The sequence below is a fragment of the Daucus carota genome, chromosome 8, assembly GCF_001625215.2.
Source record: "Daucus carota subsp. sativus chromosome 8, DH1 v3.0, whole genome shotgun sequence".
Classification (NCBI taxonomy): domain Eukaryota; kingdom Viridiplantae; phylum Streptophyta; class Magnoliopsida; order Apiales; family Apiaceae; genus Daucus; species Daucus carota.
The window spans coordinates 20,005,180-20,028,032 of NC_030388.2; the positions used below are offsets into that span (position 1 = coordinate 20,005,180).

Sequence of the window (22,853 nt, forward strand, 5' to 3'; positions counted from 1 at the left end):
TCCGTGCCGCGCCCCCGTCCCCCAATGTATACTACTGACTGGGACGGAGGGAGTAATTGACAATATTGTCAATTCAATATGACAATATGATAATACGACACATTTCTTACCTGCCTGATAGATAGGATATAGTATGATTGAAATTTTTATATAATCTCTATATTTTTTATTTATAATATGTATTAATGATTTTTTGGTTGGACAGACACCCTAATCGCACTGTAGAAAAAGGAAAGACCATCTCAGAAGAAGATTGAGCACAGAAAATCGTAAATATACCGTACATATATCATGAACGATCCCAGTATTAGACGTTATCCCATCTTAACGATGGGATAAAACACATATACAGCTCAGAAACAAATACATAGCTCTTAGCTCTAGCTGTTTACAAGAATATAATGAAATAAACAGCTCTTAGTTAGCTATATGGCTGTAACACTTGATCTAACTTAACAATTAACGATCCCAACAATCACTCACACCTTCGCAAAATCAACCGTCAGCTTCCCGTCGTGCGATTTTCTGTAAAAATGTTTCACGTAATCCGAATATAAAACATGCTTGTAAATCGGTTTTTCTCCGTTCTCGAGGACCTCAGGTAGGGGACCGATGATTTCTCCGGGACTAGGATTAACAAAGATCGGTACAGATATTCTGTTATTGTTTCCATTTGCAGCGACACGGTGCTCAGCACTCTTGTACTTACCATTACTGAAGATTTCGAGAGCGTCACCGACGTTGATTACTATGGATCCTGGTATAGGAGGCACTTGAATCCAAAAATCGGTTTCCAGCTTTCGGACGTAGAGTCCTCCGATATGGTCTTGAAGAAGAAATGTGAATGTGGAAACGTCGGAGTGGCGACCGACTCCAATTGCGAGCTCAGGGTTCGGACAGATGGGATAGTAGTTGAGATTGATCCTCCTAGATCCCATTAGCAGTGATTCTTTCGAGTCTAGGTCTTCTACGTTGAGCCTCTGCATTAGGACTTTTAGGAGCCACTTGATGACGAACTCGGACTTGTTCATGAATTCCATTGCCTCATTCCTGAAACAAATCGGTTACTCTCAGACAGGCTCCGTTTGTTTTACAAAATATATTGTCGTGATTATCTAAACATATAGTCCAATTATGAAATTATCATAATTATGAAATTTTGATATTAATCTATTACTCAGGTTGCGTTTGTTTTACAGAAAATATTGTCCTGATCATTATCTAAACATATAGTCCAATTATGAAAGTATCATTATGAAATTATGATATTATCATAATTATGAAATTACGATACTTATCATAATTATGAAATTATGATACTTATGCATATGATCAAGTCATATGCATAGTACGTAATACTAATTATCATGATATGGACTAAATTATGAAATTATAACGTACTTGCATGCGGCTGGCCAATATTTAGAAGATTCGTCATCCGAAACATAGAAGAGACTGAGGTAATCTTTCCACTCAAGAACCTTATCTGCTTTGGGAATAAAGCTTGTTGTAAGCCGAACAGCTTTCGAAGGAGAATTCTCTTGCGTGTACTTAATTTTCTCTTCCACAGGCAACTCGAAGAATCTCCGGGCCGCTACCTTAACATTTTCAAGAACTTCAACAGGGACTCCGTGATTAACGATCTGAAAAAATCCCCACTTTTCAGCAGCCTCCGCGATACGATCAGCTACAACTGGATCATCCAAATTTGATATGTCGATTACCGGCACTACAAGGAAAACAGCATCAGACAAGCGTTTTTGCCCGTTGTCTGATACCAAGAAAAACCGTGGTCTATTGCGATGCCGTCTGATACACGCCTCAGACAACGGTACCGACCGTTGTGTGAGATCAAGAAACACAACGGTTTATGTTTAACCGCGTGTTGTGTTACACCCAGAAACAACAACAGATAAGTTTAACAAAGTGTTGTTATAAACATTTCACAACAACAGTCATATTTCGAATTTGTGTTGTTATTAGGACTATCCACAACAGTTTGTGGATATATTTACTTGTTAATAAGAGTATCAGACAAGATTGTTTGAGTTATAGAGGCTCGTGTTTTACCACCTTGTACAACGGGCTTAGAGTAGTGGTCACTTGTGTAAGGCTCCTTATAACAATAGTTTATTTGATGAAACAATTGTGTGAAAGCTCTTCTACAACGGTTTTTGTTCCAAATGCTTGAATAATGTTGATTTAGACAATGGTTTGTTACTACTATATACTTATTTGTATATGTCTTAGACAACGATTTTATTCTTAAAATTGTGTTGTTTGTAGGGCATAAGACAACTGTTTTCTTTTTCTTTTCCTTTTGTATTTAGTTATGTCACACAATGGTTTTACATAACCTAATCAAATCATGCTGAAGAATATAATTAACAAGCCATAAATTAGTAACAAAAGTTTTTATTACCAACTATAGTAACAACGTACAATCACATACAAAAATTTGTTTCACACAATTGACAAGAGCCTATATAGAGTAGATAGAAGCCAACAGAAAGCCCTTTGCAAGATAGAGCAGCTTATTGGAGTTTGACCTCCATAATTGTTGCAAGAAAAATAATAACTCCTAGTGTTAGACAATAGGGCTTTAAGATCTACTCTGTATTTGTTGTCTTCTTGACGACAACTCCATTTAATACTAGGGCCAGTAGCTGAATCGACACATGCTTTCCATCCTTGGTTGGCCAGAGGCCCCCATAGAGCAGCTTTTTGTTCATCTGACTAAAAATGAATAAAGCAAATGAGCACATGAAGTTTTTACCATACAAAATTCAGATAAACCACAACCAAATATGCAGCTCAGGCAACTCTTTACTCTTACACACAGTTTGTCAGAGAACAACACTCTTAAGCAGGTTCATATGTCTCGGTTTTATGGCATTAAATTCATGCACAAGATGATCACAAAGTCAGCTATTAGAAGCACAATTCCCCAACTTTTGGCCCTTATGACAAAGAAAAACCTAGGTTATCAGTGCACCCACACTTAAAAACTCCAAGTCTTCTTAATTACGTTCAAGCGTTTCTAGTTGTTACGACTTTGCACATGAATGAAGTCGGTCAATTCAAGCTTAGTCCATTACTAAAATTATCGTCCTTGATGATTCGAATAGTGTGCTTAAATTGTTCGTATTTGTCAATTGCCAATTTTAGTAAATTCCCAGTTTGTTATCTAATCAGACTTACTCATATCTTTTACATGTCTTAATCTACTGCCTTTGACCACAATTAAGTAGTATAACTCAAACCTTAACTGCCATACTATTAATAATTATAAGGTAATTTAATTTCTACACAAACTAATCATCTATCACAAAAATCTCACCTAACCTAAAACTCTCACACATGTTAGAGTAAAAACTAACAAAAAAAATAATCACAGATCGCAAATACTACATATATCTATAAGAAGAAAAAGAATTCCCAACAACCCATAATCTAATAAGAAAACAAACACAACCAATATAGAGAAAGATAACACTGAAGGCCAATGAATGTTGATACACATAATCAAGAACACATATCATATATGAATGACACATATATTTATAAACACATATGAAGCTGAAAATGCATACCGGCAGAAATGAAGAAGAGGCGCGGCTAGAGGGAGTGAAAAGAGTGAGCAATACAACAGCAGCAGCATCTAGAGCTCCTCCTGGATTCTGGTGGAGGAGCATCATTCCGGCAGATTCAAACAAGGCAGCTACTCCGGTAAGTCAAAACTAAACAATAAAATAGCCTCCCTTACAAAAAAACAGAACAGAGAGAGAGAGATGAGGGGGATGAAAATAAATAAAGAAATCTATGCTTCTTTTTATCATATCTTTAACTGAGCTTGCTCTCAAAATGTCATCTCTTTAAGCACATTTTCTCAAAAATTAAAAAGGGGACCTAGATATTCTGATCCTTAAGGAGAAGGTGTTCAAAAGCAGGCTGATGTGAGATTGGAATAAAGTAAATGGTATCCCCATCTGGGCTCTGCTCATTCAAAACAACACCAATTAAGAACTATACTTTCCTATAAACAAAATCAAAATACTATACAAATGCAAAAACAAATGTGACACAAATGCTAAATACATACATAAAAATGTGAGTAGATGTAAAGATATGACCTGAATGGATTTGATGGGGGGCTTGTTGAGTCGATTTAAGTGCTTCTGATGAACTTCAAGCTTCTGCCAAAAAAGGCCACTCCCTCTAGGCACAGGGCTACTCCAACACAAAGTGAAGAAGAAAAACAAGAAAACAAGAGGATAAAGAGAAGAGAGACAACTACAGAGAAGAGAAGAGAGAGCCGGACAGAGAAGAGAGACAACGAGAGAGAATATTGGACAGAGAGAAGAGAATAAAGCTAGATGGTCAGAGAGAGAAGAGAAGAGAAGAGAGACACCTGAGAGAGAGAAGCATAAAGGGGGAAGGCCGTCGACCTGCCGATTGGAGTTTGGAGAGAAAGATAAGGGGGGGAAATCAAAATTAGGGTTAATGCTGAAGGGGGGAAACGAAAACTTATGCAGGGGAATGAAATGGTTCAGCTGGAAAGTTTAAAATAAAAAATTGTATTATTATATTTTAATATATTGTCTAGTTGAATTATGAAAAAAATGAATGTTTTAAATATTTATTTATAGTTGATTATCGAAATATCATTAAAAATAGAATTTTAAGTATATGATAATTTAATAATATTAAAAATAAATATTTTATAATTATCTTATACGATCTTTTAGCAAGACTATAGTAGGATATTGTGTCTGGTAAACAAAATAATTTAAATTAATTTAAACAATCAGTAACCACCAAAAAATTCAGTTATTAATATATATTATAATAAAATTATGTAATATTATTACATATTACATATTATATACTGAAATATAAATTAGTTGAAACTAAAATATTTTAAGAGTCAAATATAATTGAAATATAAATAACTGAATATTTTTATGGTTACTAATTGTTGTTTTGGGGAGAATCACCAGGCTCATTTTTTCACCTAGATAGATGTGCTTATTTTGTTTTGAGTAATTTTTTGTTATTTATATAATATTAATAATTGAAAAATATTACAAAATAGTATTAGTATGTCTTTAACGTTAAAATTTAGGAAGTACACAATAGAAATTTTGTTTTATATACGATAAGCACTTTATTAGTTATTAATTAGTAATTAGTTTTGGGATTACCATTGTATTAATTTTAAAACATATATTTATATTATGCATATATGCAAATATATATTGTTCATTTGGACAATAAAAATAATTTTGTAGTTCGGATGTAAGTATTGGTTCAAACAACGCTTAAGGGAAAATCCATTGTCTAAATTAGGCTCAAACAACGCTTAAGGGAAAATCCGTTGTATAAAAGTACAGTAGACAACGGTTTATGGGAAGAAAACCGTTGTATAATAAATTTTCACTTTTATGAGTTAAAAATTCGCATTTCCTTGATCAATTCTTATTTTTATACTTTTTAACTAAAAAAATATAGTTATATTATGCATATATGCAAATATGTATTGTTCATTTGTAATACCAAGGCAAATTTTACTTCGGATGTAAGTATTGGTATGTGTTCTATGTTAACAATTCAGAAAGTACTGGATGGAATCTTTGTTATGTATAAGATTAGCTTTATATTAATTGATAAATATTTTTTTCGGTGATCTAACCGTACGGATGTCGAGAAATAACAATATTAGTCATGTATTAAAAATATCAAAAACTTTTATGTTTATTTTGTATGTTTTTTTAACAATATTAATCAAACGTAAATTTTGTCTTATTGTAAAAAGGTGTTTTTTGTCCTATAGTGTCTAACAGACAACGGTTTTTATACGCACCTATGTTGTCACATTGAAAGTGACACAACTGTTACGGAAGTTATACCGTTGTAAGAGAAAACCATTGCCTAAATTAGGCTCAAACAACGCTTAAGGGAAAATCCGTTGTATAAAAGTACTGTAGACTACGGTTTATGGGAAGAAAACCGTTGTATAATAAATTTTCACTTTTATGAGTTAAAAATTCGCATTTCCTTGATCAATTCTTATTTTTATACTTTTTAACTAAAAAAAATATAGTTATATTATGTATATATGCACATATGTATTGTTCATTTGTAATACCAAGGCAACTTTTACTTCGGATGAAGTATTGGTATGTGTTCTATGTTAACAATTCAGAAAGTACTGGATGGAATCTTTGTTATGTAAAAGATTAGCTCTATACTAATTGATAAATATTTTTTTCGGTGATCTAACCGTACGGATGTTGAGAACTAACAATATTAGTCATGTATAAAAAAAATCAAAAACTTTTATGTTTATTTTGTATGTTTTTTTAACAATACTAATCAAAAGTAAATTTTGTCTTATTGTAAAAAGGTTTTTTTTGTCCTGTAGTGTCTAACAGACAACGGTTTTTATACGAATCTATGTTGTATCATTGAAAATGACACAACTGTTACGAAAGTTATACCGTTGTAAGAGAATCCATGTTCTAACTTAGGCTCAAACAACGCTTCTCAGAACACAGCAAACAAAACACTTGTCTCATTACAACAACGGTTTCTCAGAATATTGTCTGAAGTTTCTTCAGACATCGGCACTAAAAACAGTTGTCTATTGTGCATCATCACACAATACCACTGTTAAGATACCGTTGTCTGATTGAATTTACTAGACAACATTTTTTTAACGGTTGTAGGTCGTGGTGTTAGACAATAGTTTTTCGAGGACGAAAAAAAAGTGTCATGTCTTTGTTTCGGCCAACGCTTTTTTCAGCGTCCGTTGTCTGATTAGTGTTGTCTGATTCCAGTTTTGTTGTAGTGCGGTATGGACTCTTTATCCAGGACTTTTGTGACGTCTATTCGCTCCTCTGGAGGCTGAATATACTGGTCCGGTAAAGCGTCGAGGCGTAAATCGGAGATACCCTTTGCTCCATGGCCTTTTGTTACAGCGAAATTTCTAAAATCATTTAAGGAAGGTGGAGCCATTTACTATGAGGTGATGGACTGTGATATTTGGTGTTTAAGTAGTGTCTTTATAGACGGAGAGGATATTCATAAGCGAGAAGCAAATATTTGTAAGAGTTGTTTGGATGATTATGAAAATTAGAATGGCGTTAATGAAAATGAGAATATTATGAAGTTTCGGTTATAAAATATTTATGCATCTTATGGGAACGAGGTTTTGATGACAACTAGATTCCTGAATAATAGATGCCTTTATTATTAAAGCAATGCTGCTTGAAATAACTAGCTAAAAAATATTGTGAGGGTGTTTGCCCGGGCTTAGAGCCCGGGCTTTAAGCCATCTCTGATTTAAGCTGAAAAATGTCTTTTTGTGTAATAAGTCAAAAGTCAGGTTAAAGTCATAAATAAACCAAAAATTGACTTACAGCCAGAAGTTAGTTTGAGGTACTTTTTTAGGTGGCTAAATTTTTTTGAACTTTTTTTCTTGATAAAAATTATTCCTAACTCATAATTTACTCATAAATCACTTTTATTTTTATTATTATATTTTTAATAACTCTCATTAATAAGTCAAAATTAACCAAATAGACATTTTAAGATCTCAGTTTATCAGATAAGGCACGTTAAATCATAAGCTACGTTAAGTCATACTCCCTCCGTCCCAATCAATTTTATACAGTTTCCTTTTTGGGACGTCCCATCATTTCTATACATTCCAAATATAGTAACTTTTAATAATATAAAACACTATTACACCCACTTCTTTCTTCCACTATCTCCATTCTATAATAATATAAACACTATTACACCCACTATTTTCCTCCACTATCTCAAATCTATCATAAAATATAAATGGGTCTCACCACTTTACTCACTTTTCATCTCACTTTACTCATTTTTTTACACTTTTTCTTGGTCTCCGTGTCCAAACCAAATGTATACAACCTACCGGGACGGAGGGAGTAAGTCATAAACTCAGTCAAACGGGCTCAAGCAAAAAATGAAATGTATAGGTATATAGTTCATCGTCCTATTAACATGCATATATTTAAAAAAAAAGCCTTCACATATTTTTGTACAAGTGCAATAACACTATTCATATTTCAGAGTTCTGTACTTGTGATATTTTATATGCTGAGTGATGCATGTGTATTTCTTTTTTGACAAATATGTCTTATAGCCTTACAAATTAGTATTTGAACCTGGGACGACAGATGATAAGCTCTTAACCACTTGAGTTATCCAACCGTGCTCAATATATTGAGGAGTAATTTAAAATATCTTAATATTGTACCTTTATCGGCATGGCATTGTTCCCGACGTGTGTTGCAGCTTTGTATCGACTTAAGTAACAATACTTACAAATTTTCAGATTTTTATCATCACCATAAAATAATATATGATCATTCTTACATGTATGTATTTTTTCATATCCCAAACTCAGGTTCTCAACCATCTTTTTCACAACATAATAATTAATGGAAGGGAGCTTATGCCCCACCGGAAACACGTTCCCAAGTAAAAGGAGCAACTCATCAAATGCTTTATCAGTATATTGGATACGACAAATTTCAATTGTGTGTACTTGATATTGCCAGAATTAATTTATTGGCTCTCCAACATTGTTCACATTGTCTAAAATTTTGGTTCCTTGCTCGTTTGGGTTCTTGGAAATGTTATTCTCCTCTTCTAAAGCGTTCAGCCCAAAAACAATCCTCAACATCACATATTCACATATTCATTGTACACGTCTTCGTGATCATTCATTTGTTCATTTCTCGACCTGCTAGGTTCGCCATGATAGTGCCATATAGTTTAACTCCCGAGAAAATCGGTTGCAAATAAGTGGAACTCGGCATGTGGGATGAGTTGGTGTTATTTAGATCATGCAGTTCTTTAGAATTGCTTCTCACAAATGTGAAGAAATATTCAACCCTCTCATTATATTCATCCGTAAATCCATAATTAGCGGGAATTATTCGTCGAGTGATCCAATTTTGATCGTAAGACGTCTATATACGCATGAATAATATACATATCAATTTCGATATGCATATAAACAAAAATACATACAAACACAAATAAAACACATATATAATTAAATGATTCATATTAATGCACATATAATTAAATTATAGAAGAATAAGTAAAGATTTATTATATATTTACACTGATTCAAGTGATAATGGTCGTTATTATGTCATATTTTGTGTGAAATCATAGGAAGAAGTATGTTTTGAAAAAGAAGTGGAACTTAGAAAGGGAGGCAACAATATTTGGTGATTATACAGACTAACTTACGATACATAGAACAGGTTTCGTTGTAAATTCATTTAAATATATTATTGTCGCTGGTTTCATTTCTTTTGATTTATCATCGTCAAATTATTTTTGTTATATATTTTCATTTTATGTTATTTTCATGTATCTGAAATCTTTTATATATTCTTGAATTTTATTTTACTATTTATCATGAACTTTAGTTATATTTTGAACTTAATTAATTTATATTAATAGCATTAACAAAATCAATAAAAATTAACAATATTATGATATCATTTAAAAGGTTTGAGGGAATTTAAGATATATACAACTACTTTTTGGTATATTTATGGCAGAAATACGATTTCTTTAAACAACTTCAACTATACAAACTTTCTGTAGGAAAACCCAAAGGTTTGTATTTTCCGTTTCACGCGTATAAACGATAGGTGACAGGGAAATAGTTTTGTCGACGAATAAGCTTGTTTTTTAATGGTTTTCTAATCCATCATCTCGTCTCTTAATTTATAGTTTGTACACTACATGTATTTGGAATATGAGACGACGATACGTGCGTTAATGTCGTTATCGGTGGTTAAGCCATCGCGACGTCGGAGACGGAAGGATGTATGCAATGATGGTGATGGAAAAGAAGATGAAGGGATGGGAATGATAGTGTAAGGTGTGAGATAAGAGCTGGGCGTGGGAGCTTTGGTATTGACGGTAAAGTAGAGCCTCCACAACGGCGACAGTTGCGAGACATCGAGAGAGAACGCTTAGATATGCAATTGAGTATTTTGGAAGCATGCTGGTTGCTTGTTGTTGATTTCATGGTTGTTTTTAGTTGATTTCATGCTTACTTTTTTGATATTAGTATTGGCCTGGCACGAGTACTCATTTTCGTCATTTGCAACCAATTGCAATTTATTATGCAAATAAACGTAATTTTTAATAGGTTTTTTCAAAATTGCATTTGAAGTTGCATAAATGATTGTTAGCAGTTGCAGATGTGGTTGCAAATACAACCTCCGTATTTTTGCAAATATTTTTTGAAACATAGTATTTTTGCAATTTATTTTACAAGATGACTGTATTTTTAAAAAAATTCTTTTACAATTGATATTTATGCAAAAAGATCAAAATTTGAATCGGTATCATCAGGTCATTCATGTTGGAATAATATTCTAGCCCACAATTGTACTATTTGAGTGGTGAGGACAAAATCCTGAGCTTTCTTGTTTGTCGGCACGTCCTTTCAGTTATATAAAAATTACCGACAGCTTTGGTTAATTTTTCTGGCTCATATACTACTCACGTTGTTGTGCAGTGGTTTTGAATTGCAGACATTTTGTTAGTTTCTTAGATATTTTTACCCGAAATAGATTTTTTTGTAACTTCCATGCAAGTTATAGGGCAATAAAGCCTAAAAGTTACCGCCGGAATATATAGATGTTACGTGTATATATGAAACAAAAAAGAACTAGAATCATTTGTGAGAATATTCACAGTTGTTTTTTTTATCGATGTTAATCTGAACTCTGAAGTCGCTTCCGATCAGGATCTTACAGATTGTGTCCATAAATTACTAATCACAAAAGAGGGCAGATATGGTAACGAAGTATATATCTTAGCCGTCCCGCCGAAACGCTCAGAAATAACATAAAATTCTCTAAGGTGCTAACAGCATCTCCGACGGCGTTGACTATAATTGTTAGCTAAATGGCACCTGTAATACATTATGTAAAATTTGCGGAACCTGCAAGACATTTTGCTTTAATAATATTGGCTATATCGGTTGGCTATAATATATAAATAGTATGTTATTAATATTTTAGATTGTTAAAATAGAATATATTAGTTTAATATGGTAATAAATGATATGCAATCTTCCTACAGATTTCTTACAGACCTGTAGAGGTGAGTTGAGTTTTTCGAGCTGTTGGCTAATTTTTTTTTATTTTTAGTATGCCAACTCACCTTTTAGCTAAGGATTTTCGATGGTTGGAGATGCTCTAAGCTAGTGACTAAGATATCTCTCATACTGCTACATAAAATAGAGAGTACTAGGAATATAAAGCATCTCCAATAAGCTCTTTATTTGAGCTCTTAAATTAAAAACTAAAGAGCCATGCCAAATTTTGAGCTTCAAGAGACTCTTAGAGGCTCTTTAAAAGCTTAAGAATCTCTTCTCTCTCCTCAATTGTAGGAGCCCCTAGATAGCTCTTAACTAATATTGTATTATAAGTTTGTTCCACTTACTCTCTTTCTTTCTATTTTCTTTTGTCTTTTTATGAGTTCAATGTACTTTTAATAATATAAAAAAATAAAAATAAAGAGTGGATATAAAGAACATTGTTGGAGTACATGTACACTAAATTACTAAGAGCTAATAATTTATATTATATTTAAGAGTGATTCTAAGAGTCTATTGGAGATGCTCTAAGCCATCTCCAGCAGATCAAAATTAGAATTGATTCTAAATTTTGGTTCAAATTTCCTATCAATAGTAGATTAAATTTTTTATTCAAATTATTATTTACATTTGATATTACATAATTACTATATTAAACTATATAATCTTAAAATTAATGTCTAATTATCACATGGGCTATGTTTAGTATATTTGATAAAATAATCAAATTAAAAATATAATTTTTTATTATACATAAATAACATAAAAATTGGATACTTCTCTGTTTATGATAATATAAAATAATGTATATAATAGAGTTATCTCTTATTAGATGTGTAAATACAATCCAAACTTACTTTTTTTAGAAGATATATTCTGTTTATATATAATAATATAAAATAATATTAACAACTATAATATGACAATTAATATACACACATCTCATAACATTTTGCACGTAATTATTTTAGCTTTCTTAGCCAACACTCCTAGCACTAATATACGAGGCTAGTTATATACTAGAGCACCTGTGATATTTTAGTTTTTTTAGCCAACACTCTAGCACCGGAGTCTAGTTATATATCGGGGTACCTCTAATGATTTTAAAAATAGTTTGTAATGATCATTTAAAATTGTTATAAATTTATTATGTGAATATAGAAAATGGGAAGTTAAATCTTCTTTGAAAATTTGGACACATAGTCAATAATATTAAAATTGTAGACAAACAAATGATTTATTAAAATTAAGATTTTGCTATATAATTTTTACAATTTAAATCATAATACTCCTCCCCGTCCCACAATACATGTCTGTGGAAAAAAATTTTGTCCCATAATACCTGTCCACTTTTAGTTACCAATGCAAATATTTTGACATTATTCCAAAATTACCCTTCTTGAAAGTTGTATAATAATTAATAAGGGTTGAATAATAGTGTACGTTCATGCATTTAGCAGGGGTACAAATGAGAAATTTTTATCTAATTAATATTTTCTTAATATGCGTATTTTTTCACAAGAGACATATATTGTGCGATGGAGGGAATATTTTTATGTATCTAAATTCTAAAGTAAAGATTATGAAAGGTGGGAAATGCTCCCAAATGTTACTCGTTACTAAATATATATCTGTCTATCCCGCATGTCCGATTCTCCCCGGTTTAAAACTTTTAGTTTTGTCGAAGACAAATACTTTGATGCTTTCTATAATATCATCTTGTTGTTCAGCTTTGACTAATTAAATTGTAATTTAATCTATATGTGAATTAATTTTATATTTTTTTTCAGCCTATATCGTTATCTAGTATCTGCTCTCATGCAATATTGTTCGATGCATCAGTCCAATACTCTCCTGTAACTGTACGCGAATAGCTATCACTACTAGAAAAACAGACATTTCCGACCAAAATTTCCGACCGACCAAAGTGGTCGGAAAAAAAGCGGGCATTTCCGACCGACTTACCGACCAAACACGATCGGTCGTAAAAAATGGCGTCATTTACGACCGCCATTACCGACCGCACCAAATCGGTCGGTTATAATGGGCGTGGGTCCCGCTCACCAACGTTCTTCAGCTGACATGGACGCCACGTCGGTAAAACCGACCGATACATTTCCGACCGTCTGTGGTCATTTCCGACCACCTTGATTGGTTTAAAATAATTGGTCAGCTTTTAACTTGTTGTCGACTTGTAATTGGCTGAGTGGGGAAGAGGTGGAGCCTAGCTTATTTCCGACCGATTTTGGCGGTCGGAAATGGCCTGCTTCGTTTCCGACTGAATTAAAACCTGGGCGGTCGGTTTTGACTTTTTAGAAAAATAATAAATTTTATTTGACTAAGTAAACTATTTAAAAAAAAGTAAAAACATTGTACATCCAGAAAACCGACCAGATTCAATATATTTCCGACCAAACTCATAATTTTAACACAGAAAACCGACCACATGCAACACATTTCCGACCAAACTCATAATTTTAACACAGAAAACCGACCAAATTTAACTCATTTCCGACCAGATTGTCAAGTGCAGAAAACCGACCATTTCGTTTGGTCATTTCCGACCAATATACAACTCTGGCGGTCGGTTTTGACTTGTGAGAAAAACAAAAAAAAATTGTTCAGCTAAGTAAACTTAAAAATTAAAAATTAAAAAAATTGAAACTAGCTTTTAGTCAGTTAATAAATTAATAAAAAATTATTCATAACTTAATATTTGATTTTTAATTTTTTTTATTTCCATAACAATATATAAATACTAACTAACTAAAGGGGGCTGATGAGCTTTATTTCAGATAGTGAAAAGGGGGCTGATGACTCAAGATGAATACGATGAAGCAAGTACAAAAGCACTAAGCTTATTTGAATATGGACAGGTTATTAGTTTTCTTCTTTTTTTTTTGCTATGTTTGTCTGTGCAGCTACCGTCTGATTCCTAATAACAAAGGCGTGGAACTTAATATGATAATTTGATAGTCAATTTTTTTAAATATGGCAGACCCTGTTTTCAATGTGTGTTGCACAGTCACTGTTTAGGAGCGTTTGAACTTAAAATTATAGGCTTTACTAATAGAAGCAACTTGGTCATAAGTAATTTGGTTGAGTGGCTTTAGCTCATTTATATTTGAGTCTGAAAGTTTAAAATTTTATACAACATGTATAACACAGATTAAAAATACAAGTGGGGTCAAATTACTTATGCTCTTAAATTTTACTTCATGCCTGTTTAGAAGACTATCCAAAAACGGCAACTGGCCGACGGCTAAACAAAAGTAGAGCCATGTCTTCTTTTTTCCTCGTTACAGATATTGGAGCCCAACTTTTTTCTTGCAGCTTATAAACTTTGACAATAGTTACTCTTCTTCTCTTATTTTTTTTCCACTTATGGAGGTGAATTGTGAGTGTGGTGGTATCAATTCTTTCACTCTTTTCTCCTTGGTAGTTGGTATCTTGATAGCGTTGGCTTTAGGTCAATTAAACAAAACATGGAGCAGATTTGTACTTGAGACAAATCTTTCACTCTTTTCTACTTGTCAAATTTGTTTTGAACTGAATTAAGATCGTAATTTGCAATTTATAAGTTATTGATGGTTTGTGGATATAAATGGCAATGAAAATGAAACTTTTTTTGTGTGTGTGTGTATGTGCAGTGTATGTATATGTTTCATGTTTATATAAGTATTATAGTACTAAATTTTCTAATTTAGTGTGCATATAGATCGACATATATGGTGATGGCATATAAATTTTTTAATTATTGCAGGCAATTGCGGAGGCAACTAGGGATGTCACCGATGGTGAGAGTTCGGAGAATGACATTGATGGGGATGATGATGGTGATGGCGATGAGGAAGATTGAAATGAAGCTACCTAGTTAGATGCATTATTGGTAGGGATGCTGATTTTGTTAAAACATTGCTTTTGGCTTTTGATTGTTCAACTATAACGTATATGATTGTTGGCTTTGGTTGGCTTTTGGCTGATTGTTCAGCTGTAACATTTATGTCGTACTGAATTTTATAACTGTTCTTGTTTAAATATATGAATGCTTGTTGGCTTTTAAATTATGTCGTACTAAATTTTGATGGATATGATTCTTGATTTTGGTTTTGAAATTGGATATTGTATGTGCATTGTTGGTTTGGTAAAATAACAGGGATATGGTATAGTTTGCAATGTAAATACTGCATTTTTTTGAAATTTTATCTCCAGAAAACCGACCAAATTTGCTCATTTCCGACCAAGAATTGTAAAAAAAACCCAGAAAACCGACTAGATGTATACATTTCTGACCAAATTCATATCCTAAAACCCAGAAAAACGACCAACTAATTTCTGACCAACTCATTTCCGACCAGATGTATGCAATTTGGGTGGTCGGTTTTAGAACAGAAGCTCCCCCAATGGACCCTGAAAGCCATTTCCGACCAACTCATTTCCGACCACTGTGTGGTCGGTTTTAGACCAGAAGCTCATCCAATGGGCCCTGAAAAGGCATTTCCGACCGAATCATTTCCGACCATAATGTGGTCGTTTTTACAACTGGGCCCCACAGCTGAGCCCTGAACTTCTTTACCGACCAACACATTTCCGACCGTCATTGGTCGGTTTTGAGACAATCCACGTGTATGACACGTCAACGGTGGGCCAGATTTATCAGATACGATCCACGTGTATATGGACATGGAAACACATTTCCGACCGACAGAATCGGTCGGTTTTATAACTCATTTCGGACCGATACGTCATTTCCGACTCGGTTTAAAGGGACCGACGTGGTCGGTCGGTCGGTGGTCGGAAATGACCTCAAAACCGACCGATTTTGCTTATTTCCGACCGATTTTGGCGGTCGGAAATGCCCGCTTTTCTTGTAGTGTATGAAAAGAATACTTCGTCTCAGTTATCTTCTATGAGTATTTTAATAAGTTAACAGGTAATTAATGTTTTCGTTATCTGTTTATTGAAAATTATAAATAATTAGTACGTGCAACTTTGTGGAATACGACGCCGAGCCATGTGAGTTTAAAATAAGGAATTAGGACTCACGGTTGCTCAGTGTCGGGAGTTCAGAAGTCCAAAATTTAAGACACATATAGATTATACTCCCCCCTCACGTTTAATTTTATGGATTTTTTCACCCAATTTAACACTCTTATAAGATATGATTATATAATTTATTTTAATTTTTTTTTTCTAAATAAAAATTCAAACAAAAAAAGAAAATATTAAGAATGAGCTATAGCACTATATTTTACATCAACATTTCATGTACGGGTACAACTTAGGGGTGGAGGAAGTATATTTAAGTGCTGACACAAAATTTTATCATGATAAATCGTAAGAATAAAAATAAGTTGTTAAAAAAAAAATCTCTTGCTAGGAACCCACAGCTTTTTAATATTGAGCTTCTCTTACTGTGGGACCAGTTTGATAAAATTCGATGAGACCCAATTATAAGTGGAAGTGGGCTTATACATTAGAATAGTGTGATCATATTTTTTATAATCCATTTTATGCTAATTATGTGATATTAAAAAAAACTCACGTGTAAGTGAACTTGGTCTCTCCAGTGGGATGCTCTTAGAGCATCACAGTGAGTTCTGCCCACTTCCTCTTTTTGCCGGTCCTATCTGTAGCCACATAAGCTTTAAATGGTTTCTGGAAGAAAATGGCCGAAGCACTCCAATGCTATAAAACCAACTCAAACTGGTCACATTGTTATTATACTGTGATTGTAAAACAATATAGTTAATATATATTGATGTTTAAACCGTGACTTGTAAGAGTATTTTGTTGTCCTTGTGTTTGCTGAGGCATAACATATTAAGTGGGTGTTTGGCACGGGCTTATAAGCCCGGCTTCTGAATTATAAGTTAGAAGCACTTATTTGTACCGTTTGTGTAAGAAGTCAAGAAGTACTTAAAAAAAGCTACGATTACTAGCTTTTGTCTCACGATTTCTACTTATTTCTCAAACACTTTTATCACTTATAAGTTAAGACTTGCTTCTAACTTCTACTTCACTTTTTTACTTTAAGCAATAAGCACTTATTTCAAGCTCACTCAAACGGCCCCTAATACTTCCTACGCTTACTTTTCACAAGGTCAATACACAGTAAAGACTCTTCAGAATTACTGCTTTGTACTGACTACCGACATCAGGTCTGCTAGCTTAGACATTGCTCCTGCATTGCACTTTCTTGACTGTTCTTCAAGCTCATTTGAAGCTACTTGAACTTTGCAACTCTTTTAAATATATATAGTACAATCATCATATGCTGAGTACTATATATTGAAATAAACACTGAACAGAACACTACTTTGATTTACTGGAATGGAAAACTACAATCTGAAATGATAACCACACAGTGTGTGACTACTAATAGCTAAGCTCCTTCAAACCAGGAAAGCATATCCTAACATTTCTCTAACTTATCAACTCACAGACCTAAGCAACTACAACTACTGAAGACTCCTACTATGCTACTCAGTGTGCACAAAACACGCTGATTTATTCAGCAAACATAAATAAATAAAACAAGCATGTTTAGATTAATAATCCCAACATACTCCCCCTTAATCTAAACAGCTTTAAGTTTCTTCACTCCCAGCAAACTTCGCATTTTCTCAAATTTTGCTGCTGCTAACGCCTTGGTCAATATATCAGCACGCTGCTCATTTGTACTCACATGTTTAATAACAATCAACCCTTGCTCAACGCAATCACGAATGAAATGGTACCTTAAATCGATGTGTTTACTTCGGCCATGAAATACTAGATTTCGAGCTAAGTCGACTGCAGATCGATTGTCTATATACAAAATCATTGGACCTGGTTTCACATCCATTATATGACTAAGAACACGCTGAAGCCAAATTGCTTGACACGCAGCAGCAGTAGCTGCCATGAACTCTGCTTCACATGAAGAGAGGGCAACACATCGTTGCTTTTGAGAAACCCAAGTGATCAAATTTTCATCAAGATAAAAAGCCATTCCTCCAGTGCTCTTTCTATCGTCCAAACTACCTGCTAAATCACTGTCCGAGAATCCTGATAATATGTAGTTACCTCATCCCTTTGCATAAATTAAGCCATAGTCCAATGTTCCCTTCACATAGCGGCAAATTCTCTTCACAGCATTTAAATGTAATTCTGTAGGCCTCTGTATATATCTACTGACAATACCTACTGCATAGGCGATGTCCGGTCGTGTATGTACTAGATAACGCAGTCCACCAACAATGCTCTTGTAGTGTGTAGGACTTAAATGCTCACCAGTCTTGTCTTCATGAACCTGCAGTTTGTATTCCATAGGAAAATTGACAGTGTTGCATTCCCCCATCCCTGCTTTGTCAAGCACCTTCTTAGCATAAGCTGACTGACGTATCTCAATATATTCTGCACCTTGAATAACTTCCAAGCCCAGATAATAAGAAACACTAGTACAAAAACGACTTTTAGCTACGGTTAAATTAGGCCTTTAGCGTCGGCAATCCAGCGTAGTATATGAACCCGACGCTATAGGGTAGTATCAATTGCGTCGGTTAAAAACACCGACGCTTAAGTGTATATTGCCACGGTTAACTGTCGACGCAGTAGACCTGTCAACCGACGCCTAAAGTTAGTTTTGTGCGTCGGGTGTGTACAATGCCGTAGCCTAAAGTTTAGTTTTATGCGTCGCAGGTCAAAGACCCGACGCAAGAAGTCGTACCTTAAGCGTCGGTGGTCATACCGGCGTTGCTTAAATTCATTTTTTGGCCTGTATCTTATGCGTCGGTAGTCAAACAGGCGACGCTAAAGATTACACCTATAGCGTCGGCTTTCAAACTGCCGTGGCTTAAAGTGTTTTTTTTTTTTTTAATTTATAGATATTTTTCTGCTTCTGACCCTTTTTTATATATATATTAACCCTGTGCATCATTCAGTAATGTAAATGAATCCAACACCAAATGCCCAAAGTCAATAGCACTAATAAACTAAAATTACACAAACTTAACTTGGAATTAATCAATGTACATTAAAATTAAATGTATTACAACCCATAATTCTTCTTGTCAAATTACATGTCCACACTAGAAATTATGAAATCAATACGTAGTAATAAGTCAGCTGCCTCAGTCTTCGCTCTCGTCCTTACCACTAAAAAGCTTGTAGTGGCCATTAAAGTCCGTCAACTATCTGTACATATGAACAAGTAAAGCAAGTTAGTAGTCATATGATTACAAATGAATACATATAATTTAATTAATGGAAGTTGTTTTCAAACCTCATTATAGACATTCAACTGTAAAAAACTCAGCCCACAGTTCCCGAACCTCATTGAGTTCCTTCTTTAAATACCTTCTTGAACCAAGGCCCTTGAAAATGCAAATGATGATATTAACATATTTAGACAAAATAATGAGTTCAATATTCCTATAAGAATCATTAACTATATATTTTGCTCTTACCTCTTTCCAATTGGTATTAGGATTTTTTTGAGAAAGCAGGAATACTTCATGCATGTACCTCATAACAAATAAACCGCACTCTGTACCTCCTTGTTGTTGAGGACACTATACAAAGAAACCAAGAATATTATCAGAATGAATAATGTCAGAGAACAAAATCATATTAATCAACAAGTACCACCTGAACATCTGCATGACACCAAAGAAATTCCTTTCGGTTATTCTTCCTGCCACCTTGTGCTACATACAGTTTATATGCCCTATACAATAAGAATAGGTTACATAATCTGCATCGTTTATATCATTTACTTCTTCAAATTAACATCAAATATGACTTACGTTCGTGTAGGTGTTGTCAACCGAATATCCCGCTCCCTTCTCAATGAATCAAACACGTAAATGACACTTTCATCCAAACAGAATAGAAGCAATATCCAATGATCACTACAACAATGCACACATAAATTTTAAACATATATAGAAATTATAATGTCAATGAAAATACTCAAATAAATTTATTTTGTTCTTACTCTTGGATGTATGGTGCAAAGATAAAACGCTTATCTTTGTTTGTAACTAAAAACTCTGTCATATACTGAGTGACTTCCTCAATACGGTTATATTCACGCTTGTGATTTATCACCAGTCTAGATGGTGACATAAATGCAAATCTATCATCATTCATCTCCTTGCACAAATTCTCAATGTACCTGCAACATTATACATCATATCACAATAAACATGCATAGTAATAAACAACTCGAGAGCAGATTTTTAGAAAAAGGAGTACTCTTACTTCGAATAGATTTCCAAGATGGGTATATTTAACCAACTCTTTTTCAAGAATTGATCAACATCTTCGTATGTCACATATATGGTAATTGTTCCATCTTCAAAAGTAAAGGTTGCATCTTTTGAACCACGTTGCTCAAGCAAGTAGCGTAAAGATCTACAATTCTGAGTTGAATTTTCATCACTCACGCCTTTCTTCAACTGAGTCGCTGAACCTTTACTCTCAGGCTTTGTGACAACTTTTTCTGGGCTTTTTTCATGACCTTTTTTCTTCTCCAACGATACGGGATCCTAATAAATCACAGTTAGAGGCACAAAAAGAAAAAGCAATTAAATGTGAAGAAAATTCAGTGCCTTAATATAAATTATGTACCTGTCCCAAGATCACGAGCTCCTTAGGCCACTGCACAAAACTACCCTCAGCATTTCCTATCGTTTCATGTTCAGAACAAGGCACTGGAAGGGGAGTCAGTTGAAATTCTGGTACAACATCATCAATTGAAACTCTAACATTTTGAGCAATAATTGGATTATTATGAATCATGTTACTCCCTTCATTGTTTGATGGAAATACAGTGCCCCTAGCCACAACAACTCTATCTTTTACCTTATCTACCACACAAAGCCGACAAAGAGTTGGTGTCTGCATTTTCATACAAGTAGATTAGAATTAGAAGATTAAATAAAGATAATGTAGACAATGATAGTATAAAAACTAACTAGAAAATTGTTATACCCTCAGCTCTGATATATGATCATCTCCTCCTACTGACTGGCAGCTGCTTCGAACAATACCGGGACTTGGGTTTCCGATATCATTCATGAAATTATCCTCCGGAAGTGAGAGACCCATCTGTTTTAAATGCTGAAACATCCCATGAAGTTTTGTGTTCATCATCTCGATCTTTTCATCACAATCTTTTTGAATTTTCTTGGTGATTTCTTGTGTGATCATGGCCAATTCATCCATCGAGACGACCCCACTCTGTTTGCTTTTTCCCGATCCAAAGACATCTTTGATTTTTGCTCCTCCTCCAACACCTCTAACACGTCCTCCATGCTCCTTACGTCCAAGTGCCCGTGAAAGTAGATCATCATGACCCTGTGGTGTCCAACTTCCCTCTGTAACTTGCTTCTGCAACTCTCCCTGCATGAGGGGATAGATTATTAATAAACAGTTTACTAAATAATGATGTCTAGGGTACATAGAAAGGGTAATTACAATTTACTAAAGAGCAAAATTAAATAATTTACCATTTTACCAAATACTTCCTTTGTCTTACTATTTGGGATGTAATAACTGCCGTCCTCGTTCTTTTTTGTACGTGCTCTAACCCAGTCATAACTCCGGTTGCTTCGATCACTTGATAAAATTGACGAGTCAACTGATTCTGAGTTTTCTAGACTAGTTAGGGGGTCCTCAATGCTTCGATCACTTGATAACATTTATCAGAGCAGTTACGAATGAGATATGATGAATACCTTGATAAAGAATAATATGCTAGCCCAAAGCTCAATGCTCCACGAGTTACAAGTTTGATTTGTCCTTGGACCTAATAACAAGCATTTAAATTAGTACAGCAGGTTGGCTGAAATATGGTAACTAGAGAACATTCCACAAGAGATAACAGGTTTTAAGACCCTCTATAGCAGTGTATGTGTGTGTACTAAACTTGTGCCTGCAAGAGCTAATTTATGTGTTGTACATTAAATTAATAGCTATTTCTGACAATTTAATTTATTCAGATTTGAGTTCATAAGGTTTAATTTATTAAAGAATGAAAAGCACTCTTAGATACAGGACTTAGTTCACATCTATATAATATATAATATCTATAATATATTTATATAATATTCAGATTTTCATTCTATTAAACTAACATATATATAATATATTTCATTCACATCTATTGAAGTACCTACTGAACTTCAATACATTTTTTGTACAAAGATTAGATAATCAGAAAAAATTATTGTATGTGTACAAGCTGACACAAGATCAAATAACTCCAGGAAGCAAGTTAATCAGATTTAATATATTTCTAGCACAACAGAATGAAAAGCACTCTCCTGGACAGAGGTGGCCACAATATAGTCTTTGCTAATACACACATATAAATTCTGTGTTGTACATTAAATTAAAAGCTAATTTCTAACAATTTAGGTTATGTACAAATCCTTCATTTACTATTAGACAGGCCTAGCTAAGAATGATCAGTGGTATATCTAAAATTGCAGAGATATGATGCTCTGTAGAGAATTTCTATAATATAAATAATATGCCACCTGGAATTTCTCCTGTTCTTTTCCTTCACTGGTAAATAGTTTGTTACACTCTAAGTGGTTGCAAATTTTTATTTTGTTCCTCAGGCTGCCAAGATTGTTATATACCAGTGGTATTACAAAGAACAACCAATGTTCAGCCTATAGCCTATAGTAAA

At 33.8% G+C, this 22,853-nt stretch overlaps 3 protein-coding genes and 2 long non-coding RNA genes across 5 annotated transcripts; 1 reads left to right on the plus strand and 4 right to left on the minus strand.

Annotated features, from left to right (window-relative positions):
* Nucleotides 1–253: 253 nt before the first annotated feature.
* Nucleotides 254–7,087, minus strand: LOC108198298 (feruloyl CoA ortho-hydroxylase F6H1-2). The gene is made up of 3 exons (XM_064082609.1): nucleotides 6,856–7,087; nucleotides 1,402–1,727; nucleotides 254–1,050 (listed from the first exon to the last, which is right to left on the minus strand). Exons 1-3 carry the CDS (start codon nucleotides 7,015–7,017, stop codon nucleotides 480–482), a joined length of 1,059 nt encoding a protein of 352 aa, XP_063938679.1. The 5' UTR covers nucleotides 7,018–7,087; the 3' UTR covers nucleotides 254–479.
* On the minus strand, nucleotides 2,386–4,519 carry LOC135148255 (uncharacterized). Its single transcript, XR_010286214.1, has 3 exons — nucleotides 4,134–4,519; nucleotides 3,594–3,996; nucleotides 2,386–2,736 (listed from the first exon to the last, which is right to left on the minus strand). It is a non-coding gene; the product is annotated as an uncharacterized LOC135148255 (long non-coding RNA).
* A 6,875-nt stretch (nucleotides 7,088–13,962) lies between the features above and the next one.
* On the plus strand, nucleotides 13,963–15,234 carry LOC135148389 (uncharacterized). The gene is made up of 2 exons (XR_010286556.1): nucleotides 13,963–14,046; nucleotides 14,934–15,234. It is a non-coding gene; the product is annotated as an uncharacterized LOC135148389 (long non-coding RNA).
* Nucleotides 15,235–19,211: 3,977 nt separating this feature from the next.
* On the minus strand, nucleotides 19,212–20,324 carry LOC135148252 (uncharacterized). The gene is made up of 6 exons (XM_064082595.1): nucleotides 20,151–20,324; nucleotides 19,960–20,064; nucleotides 19,802–19,880; nucleotides 19,621–19,725; nucleotides 19,437–19,527; nucleotides 19,212–19,348 (listed from the first exon to the last, which is right to left on the minus strand). The coding sequence occupies exons 1-5, from the start codon at nucleotides 20,303–20,305 to the stop codon at nucleotides 19,441–19,443; spliced, it is 531 nt and encodes a 176-aa protein (XP_063938665.1). The 5' UTR covers nucleotides 20,306–20,324; the 3' UTR covers nucleotides 19,212–19,348; nucleotides 19,437–19,440.
* Nucleotides 20,325–20,412: 88 nt separating this feature from the next.
* Nucleotides 20,413–21,678, minus strand: LOC135148506 (uncharacterized). Its single transcript, XM_064083758.1, has 3 exons — nucleotides 21,149–21,678; nucleotides 20,786–21,055; nucleotides 20,413–20,703 (listed from the first exon to the last, which is right to left on the minus strand). Exons 1-3 carry the CDS (start codon nucleotides 21,617–21,619, stop codon nucleotides 20,413–20,415), a joined length of 1,032 nt encoding a protein of 343 aa, XP_063939828.1. The 5' UTR covers nucleotides 21,620–21,678.
* Nucleotides 21,679–22,853: the final 1,175 nt, after the last annotated feature.

What these genes read in the sequence shown, in the direction of transcription:
- LOC135148506 (XM_064083758.1), bottom strand. Translation starts at nt 21,619, where the DNA reads ATGTACCCTAGACATCATTATTTAGTAAACTGTTTATTAATAATCTAT. An exon ending in ATCATATATCAGAGCTGAGG is followed by an intron (nt 21,056 to 21,148) that starts GTATAACAATTT and finishes ATGAAAATGCAG; the next exon opens with ACACCAACTCTTTGTCGGCT. An exon ending in AGCTCGTGATCTTGGGACAG is followed by an intron (nt 20,704 to 20,785) that starts GTACATAATTTA and finishes GTGATTTATTAG; the next exon opens with GATCCCGTATCGTTGGAGAA.
- LOC108198298 (XM_064082609.1), bottom strand. Translation starts at nt 7,017, where the DNA reads ATGGCTCCACCTTCCTTAAATGATTTTAGAAATTTCGCTGTAACAAAA. An exon ending in TCCTGGATAAAGAGTCCATA is followed by an intron (nt 1,728 to 6,855) that starts CCGCACTACAAC and finishes TTCCTTGTAGTG; the next exon opens with CCGGTAATCGACATATCAAA. An exon ending in TATTGGCCAGCCGCATGCAA is followed by an intron (nt 1,051 to 1,401) that starts GTACGTTATAAT and finishes GATTTGTTTCAG; the next exon opens with GAATGAGGCAATGGAATTCA.
- LOC135148252 (XM_064082595.1), bottom strand. Translation starts at nt 20,305, where the DNA reads ATGAATGATGATAGATTTGCATTTATGTCACCATCTAGACTGGTGATA. An exon ending in TTGACAACACCTACACGAAC is followed by an intron (nt 19,881 to 19,959) that starts GTAAGTCATATT and finishes CTTATTGTATAG; the next exon opens with GGCATATAAACTGTATGTAG. An exon ending in GGTGTCATGCAGATGTTCAG is followed by an intron (nt 19,726 to 19,801) that starts GTGGTACTTGTT and finishes TTCTTTGTATAG; the next exon opens with TGTCCTCAACAACAAGGAGG.